General features: G+C 46.0%; 2 protein-coding genes across 2 annotated transcripts in view; one reads left to right on the top strand and one right to left on the bottom strand.

Moving 5' to 3' along the window:
* STX3 (syntaxin 3) overlaps positions 1-9,268 on the top strand; it is a 39,122-nt gene extending 29,854 nt beyond the window's left edge. Inside the window, 6 exon segments of the mRNA XM_023522890.1 lie at positions 31-165; positions 1,904-2,014; positions 2,134-2,244; positions 6,121-6,148; positions 6,151-8,566; positions 9,119-9,268. Coding sequence (XP_023378658.1) covers positions 31-165; positions 1,904-2,014; positions 2,134-2,244; positions 6,121-6,148; positions 6,151-6,227 — 462 coding nt within the window. The 3' untranslated portion in view covers positions 6,228-8,566; positions 9,119-9,268.
* A 1,315-nt stretch (positions 9,269-10,583) lies between these two features.
* The window catches only part of MRPL16 (mitochondrial ribosomal protein L16), a 5,783-nt gene continuing 5,629 nt past the window's right edge, over positions 10,584-10,737 (bottom strand). Inside the window, exon 5 of the transcript XR_002777062.1 lies at positions 10,584-10,737. The gene's annotated coding sequence lies outside the window, so the exon portion shown is untranslated.

Raw genomic sequence — 10,737 nt, 5'->3', positions numbered from 1 at the left:
GATGGCGAGTCTCTGCATGGCCTCCTGCAGATCATCGACTCTCAGATTTCCAAGCAAGCCCTCAGCGAGATCGAGGGGCGGCACAAGGACATCGTGAGACTGGAGAGCAGCATCAAGGAGCTGCACGACATGTTTATGGACATCGCCATGCTGGTGGAGAACCAGGTAACCGGCCGTGGCTGCCTGCCTGGGGAGGCGGGGGAGCAGGAAGCGCGGGCTCTCCCGAGGCCCACGAGGAACCGTGCTGGAAGCCAGGGGAGGTGGGAGAGGCGTCAGAGATTTGCACGATGGAGAAACAGAACTCGAGTATCCCGGGGAAAAGAATGCAGTCTTGAACGCTGATGCTGGTGGCAGCTTCATTCAGCTTTGTCATTTTTGTGCCTGGTACTTTGGCCGGAAGTCATTCCTAGTTAATATGGGGTTTGAAGTGTTCTGTCAGTACCTAGTTCCTTCTGGCCTCAGGATGTCTTTTTTGTTTTTTAAAATTAGAGGTATGAGTTCTTAATGGTGATGTCTCAGTCTCCTGATATGAACTGTTTCACTGAGGATATAGAAAACGTGATCTTTTCCCCAGTTCATGAAAAATGAAAAGTTAGGTTTAACAGAGGTTTTTAATTTTTTCCCATGTGCGTTTTTTTCTTTCCGTATGTGTTTTTTCAAAACGTTGACACTTTTTGCTCAGGAACAAGAGCAGACAACACAATGAAAGAAGGAATAGCAAAATAATATTTACAGAAAAACTTGAACCACTCATGGTTCTTAGTCTGATGGCTCGATTCATCCCTGGGAACAAGTCTCAGGGATGTAAGTCTCTGCATATGGCGTTAGTTTCACTTGGTCAGATGGCTCATAGTTCTTATGACAGTCAGATACGCCTCTGTCCTGGTGGTGTGCCGCTGTTCCTATGAACCAGCTGGAAAGGATTGAAAACTGCTTCCTTTGGAGAAGGAATGCAAAATCTAAGCGGAGCCCGAGCACTGCTTGACTGGCTGTTGACATCAGTGCCCAGGTGCCTCTGCTCCAGCCCCTCCCGGCCTTCGAGACCGTTTCTCGAGTCCCTCCATCCCCACTCTTCTTTTTCCTCCCCACACTGCCTTGCCGAGGAACTGGTTTGAGAGTCAAGTGGTGGTAAGTGCCTTTCTCTGTTTATAGACCGCCATAAAGTGACTGGTCAGGTGGGGTTGAGGAAAGTCTGGGTAGGGTAGGCGAATTCCCACCCTAAGACGCCCAGGAGTTAATTAGAATGACAGAACTTCCCATCAGGAAGTAATGGCTTTGAAATGGTTGGAAATCTTGTTAAGAGATCACTGCCTCTTAGCCAAACGGCTTAGAGAAACCCAGTGTCTGTCACTTAAGAAGCCTGGGAATGTCTCTTACAGAAAGCAGATGTTCCCAGCGTCAGATATACTTACCGAGCACCTGCTGTGGACCCAGCACCGTTCTGTAGTAGTGAGGAAACTCAGTTCTGGCCAGACGAACTTGGTTCAGGCCCGAATGACCAGGAAGAAGAGGCCAAGATCCTCGTCATGTCTTAAGAACATGAGATATTCTTATTTTGGTTCCTCTCCTCACGTGCTTCATTTGTAAAAAATGGTGGTGGTGGTGGTGGTGGGATCCATCAGCATGTGGAGTTACTGGGCGTCGAGTCAGGGTGCTTCATGTAGCCAGCCCGGGGCCTGTCACAGAGAAGTAATTTGGCTAACGTTTGTTGAATGAGCGACCACCTAGGACGGGAGAACCATGAGTAAATCGTGGAAAATGTGAAAGCATGCCTTCTGGAAGGCTGCACATCAAGGCTTCTGGATGCTTCTCTTGGTGTTGAAGATTACGATGTGGGGTGGGGGGGATACTTAGGACTGTCCCGGGGGGTTTACTGAGTGTGACAAGTGTCTGTTCCTTGCAGGGTGAGATGTTAGATAACATAGAGTTGAATGTCATGCACACAGTGGACCACGTGGAGAAGGCACGGGACGAAACGAAAAGAGCCGTGAAATACCAGGGTCAGGCCCGGAAGGTGAGGCCCTCTCGCTGCCTGAGGAGAAGGGTCCATTTTGTGTGCCGTCTCTCGCTCTTTCTCTCTTCCCTGTCCTTGTCTCTCTCTGCGCTGCCTCTACCTCTCGCGTCCGGGGAAAGGGAGCCATGATCGACCGTATCGAAAACAACATGGACCAGTCAGTGGGCTTCGTGGAACGGGCCGTGGCCGATACCAAAAAGGCCGTCAAGTATCAGAGCGAAGCGCGGAGGGTGAGCACCGTAGTCCCAGCCCGCCCTCCTCGCCTCTCCTCGCTCCGGGCGTCCCCACCTGAGTCCTTGGGCCCATGCCTCCCCTCTCTTCCCTGGCCTCATCCAAACACCTGTGTCGGTCTTTCCTAGAGACTAGCTGCCCCTCCTTCCCAGGTGTGCCTTGCATGGATCTGGCTCACGTGCTCTCTACCCAAGCACCCACGCTTGAAGGCAGTAGTGTAGGATGGGTGTATTGCCCAGATATTGCTACTCATCTCCTGCACGGAGCTCATGATCCATTCAGATGTTACACGAGACCGTTCTGTCTTCAGAAACCTTCTCATCACCGTCTTCCACGCCAGGAGCCCGAGCCCTGCCCATCCCCCGCCCTCTTCTCCTTTTCTGTACCGTGAACCCGGTGCTGTGCAGATGGCAACGTAAACGTGATCTCACATCTCATGGAGCACCTATTATTTCTCCTTTATAGATGACACACTTGAGGGTCTGCGTAAAGTCGTTGGCTTCAGGCTGCCTCGTCAGCGACAGGAACTGGGATTCGAATTCAGATTCCAATCCCGCTCTTTCCATCACACCATCCTTTCTCCCCAGCCCCTGCCTTTCGAGGCCTTCCCAGTTCTCCGCTCATTGACTGGTAGCCAACTCTGGCTTTTCCTTTTTTCAGACTCTCTTCCGACTATTTCTCCTGGGCTCTGATATTTTTGTTCTTCAGTTCCTTGTTTTTCTTCCATTTTTACCTGTTGCTTGCACAGGGGCTCAGGGAGCTGGGGAGTTATTTCACACGACGAATCCAGGCTGGTTCACAAAAGGCACATGGGGCTTTCTGATCCCCAGCGGCTGTGCTGGGGCTGACCCGATGCAGGGGTACCTCAGGGGAGAGATGGACAGAGGTGTGAAGTGAGGACTGTGTCAGAAATGTCTTCACATTCCCTCTCGAAAAGGAAAAAGCAGTCACTTTATATCTCGTCCTGTTGCTGCTTGGAGAGCCCATGATAGTTGCTCTTATGTCCACATATGCAAGACTGCACTATGAGCTGAGAGCTGGTAGAAACTCCTATTTCCACCTGGAGTACATAGCTAGTCAAGAAGTAATCTAACAAATATAAAGTATCCTAATAGGATGTCTTTAGGTAGAGATGTAGGCTTTTTATTTGAACTGATGAGATGCTTTCTATGTGGGGCTGAGAGGGGCCGGGTTTTAAATGAATGATTATCGCTTTTTGGTTGTTTGTAATAACGACTCGTTTTTGTTTCTCTTATCCTCATCTGCAGAAATTGATAATTATCATTGTGGTAGTAGTTGTGTTGCTGGGCATTTTAGCACTGGTTATTGGACTTTCCGTTGGGCTGAAGTAAGGGCGGCCGGGGAGGCCGCTGCACTGAAACGTAAGTAGACGGAAGGTTCTCAGACTCTGCTTTGGCTCCCTCTTGAGAAATTAGCCTGGGATTTCAAATTCCACTTCTTACGCCTTGTGGTTGTCCTTGGACACACCGAGCTCTCAGTTGCCTGTGCATTCTTTCATCTCTTTAAAATTCTGCTCTTGGGTTCTGGCCACAGTCCACGGGCCGCGTCTCCTATTCGTTCCCATCCTGTGGATTCTCTTCCTGCTCTTTGGCAGTGTTTTACCACCTCGTTTTCACTTTCCTGACCCAGCAAGAATGCTCCGAAGCTGGATGCAAGCTATATTGTGGATCTGGGGTTTGTCTTCTGAATCCTTACTGGCTCTCAAGGATGTCGGGCTTTGCTTTTCATCTCCTTTTCTACGTCATTGAAGCTTTGAATTGGGATTGGGGTCTGTGGGGTTTTATTAGTGTCGACTGGTTGGTTGGATTGGGAATGATATAGTAGCTAACGTGTCTGAGTGTTGAGTTATGCGAGACAGTGTACTGAACACTTTATACACACACCATTGAATCCTCACGGCACCCTATAGAGATAGGTGCTATCATAACGCACATTTTACAGATGGAGACACTCTGGCTTAAAGAAAAGTTAAGGAACCGGGCCAAGTTCGACACAGCTGATAGTGGACCTAGGAGAGTTCTTTACTGTATCTCAGTTTCTCTTTGTAAAACAAAGTAGCCATTTATCATTGTCTACAAAGTCTGGAGAACCTTACAGGTTATTAAAATTTAGGGTATTAGTTTTTAAAAATCTGGTAAGAAGAATAAAGTTGGACCCTGAATCAGGGTTTTATGTGTATAATATCAGCATGACAAGAATGATCTAGTTATTGAGACTTAAAACTTAAGGCTGTTAAGTCTGTGGCTTCTTAAATACTGTTTTTTTTCTGAATAAAATATAGTATGTATTGTTACAAAAGCTTATTAATACAGAAAACATGAACAGAAGTAACTTTTAATATTATTACTGATAACCTTGTGGTATGTTTACACAGTCAGATGTGGTTTTACATAGTTCAGACTATATTATCTACAGTTCTGTACCCAGTTACAAAATTGTAAGCATCATTCCCCATCACTGAAATCTCTTTGCAAGTCTACTTTTCAGCAGAAGATTGTGAATAGACTCTCAATTATTTTAACATTTCCCCAGTGTTGGAGGTTTGTTCTTGTTTTGCTATTGCTAATAGTATGACTAATTTATATAATAGTTTTCTCATTTCCATTTTCTGCTTATTATAAATTTATAGAAGTTGGGTTACTGAGGTAATAGAAATGTTTCGAAGACTTAATGCACACACCATGTTGATACCCAGAGGCAAGCCTTCAGTTTATTTTTGCTTCAGTGTTCCTCTTCTTCTGCCATGTGACAGAAATAATAATCTGAAAGTCAGATTATTATAGCACTAAACATTCACCTTCCTCCTGAGAGAGAAGCAGCGAAGTGATCAACCTCTCATAGTTACTAATTGATTGGTTCTTTTTTTTTTTTTTCCTGGCATTCGGTGTCTAGTCCTTGATGGTTTTTCGCTTGTAAAATTCAAGTTTTATTCTGACGCTTATGGATCTCATTGGAAAAGATGTTAAAGTTGAGCAAAGGCATAGTAGTTAATATCTCCATATCCCTGCATGAAAGATGTCTCGCCCCTTACCATTCCTGATTCTAGGACTTTAAAATGTAAATGAATCATTTTTTAAAAGGAGGCGACTAATTAATATATTGTTTTTAGTTGACTTATTTGATCTCTATGATGCCGAGTTGCTGAGCAGTCGCTAAGCTGCGTACTGTAGTGTAATCCACATTTCCTGATAGAGTTAGGACCGGTTATTCCTGAGGTCTGGACTCCCCTGTCCCTCCAGGTGACCTGATGGAGAGGTCTCTGAACAGGAGGGAAGGAAGGCGACCTCTGGCAGCATAACACTATCCCCGTTTTTAGATGAGAAAGCTCTTGGAGGCTCAATGAAGTTGAGAAATTTGCCCAAGCCTACACAGCTCATGAGGCGGAGTAGCCATGATATGACCCCCGAAATTTTCCGTGTTCTTTTCTGCCCTCTAAGAGAAGTGGAGGGGGGAAGGTAGGGAGAGTAATGGAGAAGATTTGAGTACCAGAATGCTTCTGAAGCATGTATTTCCAAGGTGCTGACGTGGGAGAGGAACAGGTGTTGTCAACTAGTGATCGTGCCTCCCCACTGACCAGTCCTTCCATGAATTTGTGACAGCCTATGTGAAGAGTTATAAAAGGCCCAGAGGTTTCAAAAAGTGTCCCCCTCGTGACAGGACTTTGTTTGTTGTACAGTGGGATGGTTAATTCCAGGGCCTGTCGTGGGTACGTCCAGTGGATTTCCCATTATTCTCTCTTTTTCCGATATTTCTGATCTTTCCTCTCCACCTTCTAGGTTTGTGGCTGATTCTTGATGTCGCTCTTCACCACCGTCCTGTGCACTGATAAGCTCCTCCTCCCCTGCCTCCCTTAGAACCCGATTTCACTCCAGCCTGCTGTGGTCCCTTGTCTTCAGAAGGGAATGGAGTTCGAACGGCCCTCCCGAGAGAGAGTGGGATCCGTTCCTTGGTTTCCTCGTAGCCATCCTTGGACCTGACCCAGCAAACCGTCTAGCCCTGGAGGAATCCAGTCTACCTGATGCAGCCTTGAGTTTTCCTCAGAACCTCTGCTCCACCAGTTCTGAAGTACCTTCCCTCCTGAAGGGCTGAACCAACCCACCTCTCTCTCCCCTCCGAAGTGTCGAATTTTGCCTTGTACCTAGGAAAGCCTATATGAGACCTTCCCAAGGTGCTGTATTTTCTACCTCATGGACTATTCTTCTCCCAGAAATTGCAATGTATTTTTTTAGGGGGTGTGGGGGGTGGATTCTTTAACAAAACAAAGGGATTCTTCCAAGTTTGGCACCAAGAAGGCTTAGAGCTGAGTCTTCTACTTGGCAGGGTCCCAGTCCTCACAGTTTGTTGTCCCCATGTCCTGAAAATGAGGGATTGGCAGATGTCATTTTGGTCTCGGAAAGCTGACTTGTTTGAAATTCAGCCTTTAATTAAGCTAATAGTACGTTCAGCTTGGTGGCCAACTTCGATGTTTGTCTATGTCGTGTTCTCCTGTGTTTACTCAAGGATGCGCCAGCATCCTACAGTCATGATACAGTCATCTGAGGTTACTGTTTGTAAAGGCTGAGGGTATGGGATATTTGTGTTCATGGCTGAGTCTTGGAAACTGCTTGCTCATTGTTAGAGTGACGTCTTACGAAGGCATTGCTTGAGGCCTCAGATAACCAGGCACTTAAACAACCTAAGGTGCTTGAATCTCAGGCTCTGGAAATGTGTCCGACTGGTGCAAGCATTCAGCCACTCATTTCACGTGTCCCAGATGAATCTTTATAATCGTGTGTGAGATGTATGCACATATATGCATGTGTCTCTCATGAAGCAGGATGCTAGAAGTGGAGGATATTCTAACCTCAAAAGAATAACCTTGAGCTAGGCTAAAAATTAGGTAAGAGATATTTGCTTACTTACAAATGAATCCTAGTAGAAATATGGTCTTCCTATGTCATCGAGAAGCCTGCTGTTTCTAGATGAGAACTGGATTAATCATAGATCTTTGGGGTGGGGGCTAAATTGATCTTCATTAAGTTTTTTTTTTATGCTTAGCTGAGGTGTGACAAGTTTGACAACCCTTCCCCCCCACCTGCTGCCTAGGCCAGGTTTGTCCAGAGAACGTCCCCAGCAATCTGATATTAGTCGTGTGACCTCTGAAATGGCCTGTCTTCAAGGCTGAGTCAGTGGGGGGACACCAGGTTCCACTGAGTGGCTCTTCCTTCTACCAGGTTAATGAGCTCGACAGATTCTTTGTCTCGCCAGTTTTTGTCATGGAGGAAGCAACAGCCCCAATCAATTTTCAAATGTGGTGACTGTGCTGACCCAGTGGCGAGCCTCTTAGATTCCCTGCCAGTCCCCGCCAGTCTGCCTGATTAGTATTTCAGCGTTGATTTTTGTGCTTTCTAAGATAGGGTGAGCACCCTGATCCAGGCGCTGCCCGTTGGCGTCCTTTGCAAAGCTACTTCTCCCCATCATTGCCCAGCTCTCAGACGGAGCCAAGGGGAATCCCCTCATACCCATGGCTATGAAGTTGACTGTGGACTGGCTCCAGCAGCAAGGCCAGACAAGCTCTGATCATAGGCTTTTGCTCTCCCAAGATTGAGGTTTGGAATACAATAAGTGAAGGGTATTTTTTTGTTGTTGTATTTTTAGAAATGTAAACTTGATTATTTTATTGCTATTTAAAAATAAATGACTTTATATTGATTGTGAAACAGTTCTGGCTCGGTTTCCCTGCAGAACATTGGATGACGGGGTGCCACCGTGTGGTGGTTTTTGTTAAGGTTTTGGAAAGGGGTTAAAATCTTTTTTAAACATGTGCTCGATCCGATGGATCAGAAGTTCTAATTTTCGAAAATGGTCTAACTCTCAAAGGATACAATGTAGCTGTATTTGAGTGAGTTTCAGAGCTGAGGTGCTGCCCCCAAAGGAATTCGATCCATTCATTGAGAATACTAGCTCTAGGAGGAAAGGGGGTAAGCCTGTCATAACTGTACCCGGCAGGCCGAGGAACGTGGCAAACATCCTCCGAGATAGCCGTCGGTCTAGCTTTGAATCTCCCGCCTAGAAGTGACATTTCTCTTAACATTCTGGGTTCCGGAAGCCAGATCCATCTCCATTCCCTTCGTATCCTCTTCCACGTCCAGACCCACGTTTTTGTGTCCTTTCCTTCGAACTCTGCACAGCGCTGCTGTTTCTCATGTGCTTTTTCTTTCCTTGTCTGGATGAGCAGAAGAAGATCATGATCATGATCTGCTGTGTTATCCTTGCGATCATCTTAGCTTCTACCATTGGGGGCATATTTGCCTGAAAAAGGTGAGCCATCTGTGGCTGGGGGGAGGGGGGTTTGGGGTGGGGAGGGTCAGGCCTGCTTTCACTCACCTGAAACTCGCGCGTCCTGAGGGCATTGTTTGTCACCAGGTGCCCTGATCTGGGTGGGATTAGATAAAGGTTGGAGAAAACAGAGAGATGTTTCATAGTGAGAACAGTGGAAGAATGAGTTAGTCAGTAGGAGGTAAACAGACAAAAGGCGCCAATCTGTTCCATGCCGGGTTTGGTGGCAAATGCTTTGTTCAGAACGCTTTGTATAAGGGTGTTGATCTCTCGCAGCAAAATTTGGGCCTCGTCATCTGGGAATGGCGAAAGGATAAAGAATTAGTTCTTGCATTCGAAGCACCCCCGAACTCTTGGGAGCAGGGCCACACAGTAAACCTGATAAAAATTTTCTCCCTCACAAAGTTAGGACAAATTAACGTAGCCTCGTGAGTTGTCCCTGACCCCCGCAGCGGAGGGTTTAGTAATCCTGACCTCAAACATCCTGCTGTCTCATCTTTTTTTCTCCCTCCATTTGTCTGTTACCTCCTTCAGCCTTCGCAGATGGATCCTCGCCTGGCATTTTTAATCCTTCCACCTCCGTGGTGCCATCACTTCACTACAGATTCCTCAGCGGCTACTCCTCCTTCCACTACGAAACCTCGTGTGACCCAGGGCAGCAATAAACTACCCCCTGAAAGCTATGCAAAGAGAGACTTGTGACAATATAGAATTGGGGGGTGGGCAGGGGTGAAGGGACAGGGAGTACAGAAAGATGTAGCTGGTCAGGAAGATGGTTTAAAGGAATTAAATGAAGGAGAGAGAAGAAAGTACTCGTTTAGGAGAGAAAGGCAGATACTGTAGCGTACTCAGTTCACTGGGATCTTGTTTTAACTGAGTTGATCAGGGTCCGGGCACTTCAGGGTCTGGGTTACTTCTCCTCTGCAGGTTCTAGGTCTCACCTTTGACCAGCCCTACCTCTTCTTCCTTCTTCTGGGTCCACTAGTCTTAAAGTGAAGAGTGTCTGACAGGCACCATGTATGTCTTGCTCACTGCTGTGTCCCCAGTGTTTAGGTGAAAGGAGGCTGTTGCTCACTTCACTTACCTGAGTCATGTTGCTAGCTGAAACCGACTTTATTGGCCAGCAATGTGTGTAGAAGAAACTATTTTAAACACTGTCCCCAATTCAAGGTTCAGACTTGCTCTAATGCAACTTAGCGATGAGTTATATTACAAGAGGTTCATTAAAAATATGACTTTTGAGGATCATCTGTTTAGATAAATTTATACTCTTGAAAGTAAATTGTTTGCTGGCAATTTTACTTTTTAAGTGGGATAAAAAAATTTGACATTTTAGTCAGTGAACTGCTCTTTACCCACTTTCAAAAGCAGATGGTTTAATATTTCTATCCATTTGTATTTCCTTTAGTTTGAACAAGGGACAGAAAAGTACTGTGTGCTAGCTCTGAAAAATAGATTGATCTTGTTATAGGTGAACGGGGAGCTGGAGCCCTGGGGCCCTCATTTACCCAACAATACCCATGTGAGTGCCGTGCGACACACTGCACTGTACTAGAACCTGAGGGACAGACAGAGCCAGACGCTTCTTCCTCAAAGAATTTCAACTTTTGTTTTAATCAGTCCCTTTTGCTAAAAGGCAAGGGTATGTTCCTTGGCATGTTGTCCAACATCCCCCCTTCCAAGACAGAGAAGATGGGTAGCTGGGCATAAATAAATGTCTGTTGAATTAACTTATGTACTGTCATTTTTTCTTTTGCTTTCTCGAAAACATTAGTTTGTATTTGTAACTAGCAAAATGTCATAGAAACTAGCTCCTGAAGTGTGTGCACATCAAAGGAAGTACAGATATTAAGTCCGGCTTGCATCTCGAAGGTGGGAGATGCAAGCATCTGCTTCAGCTCTGAAGGCATTCATCTTGTAGCCAGGGAGGACCACAGCTCCTGAATCAATCTGGGCTGTTACTTAATCATTTAAGGGATTAAGAGTGACCAATGAGGACTTATATCCTGAGGTGAAACTCAGACTTTATTTAATATAAATACAATACAATTAAAAATCGAGAGATCATACAATTTTTCAGAAATCGTCTGCAGTATCATACGCTGCTCCTCGACTGCGACATGAGCTACCCAGATTTTCATGGTGGGCCGTGG

Source organism: Pteropus vampyrus, unplaced genomic scaffold, assembly GCF_000151845.1.
Source record: "Pteropus vampyrus isolate Shadow unplaced genomic scaffold, Pvam_2.0 Scaffold360, whole genome shotgun sequence".
Classification (NCBI taxonomy): domain Eukaryota; kingdom Metazoa; phylum Chordata; class Mammalia; order Chiroptera; family Pteropodidae; genus Pteropus; species Pteropus vampyrus.
This window is presented reverse-complemented; position numbering and strand designations above follow the sequence as displayed.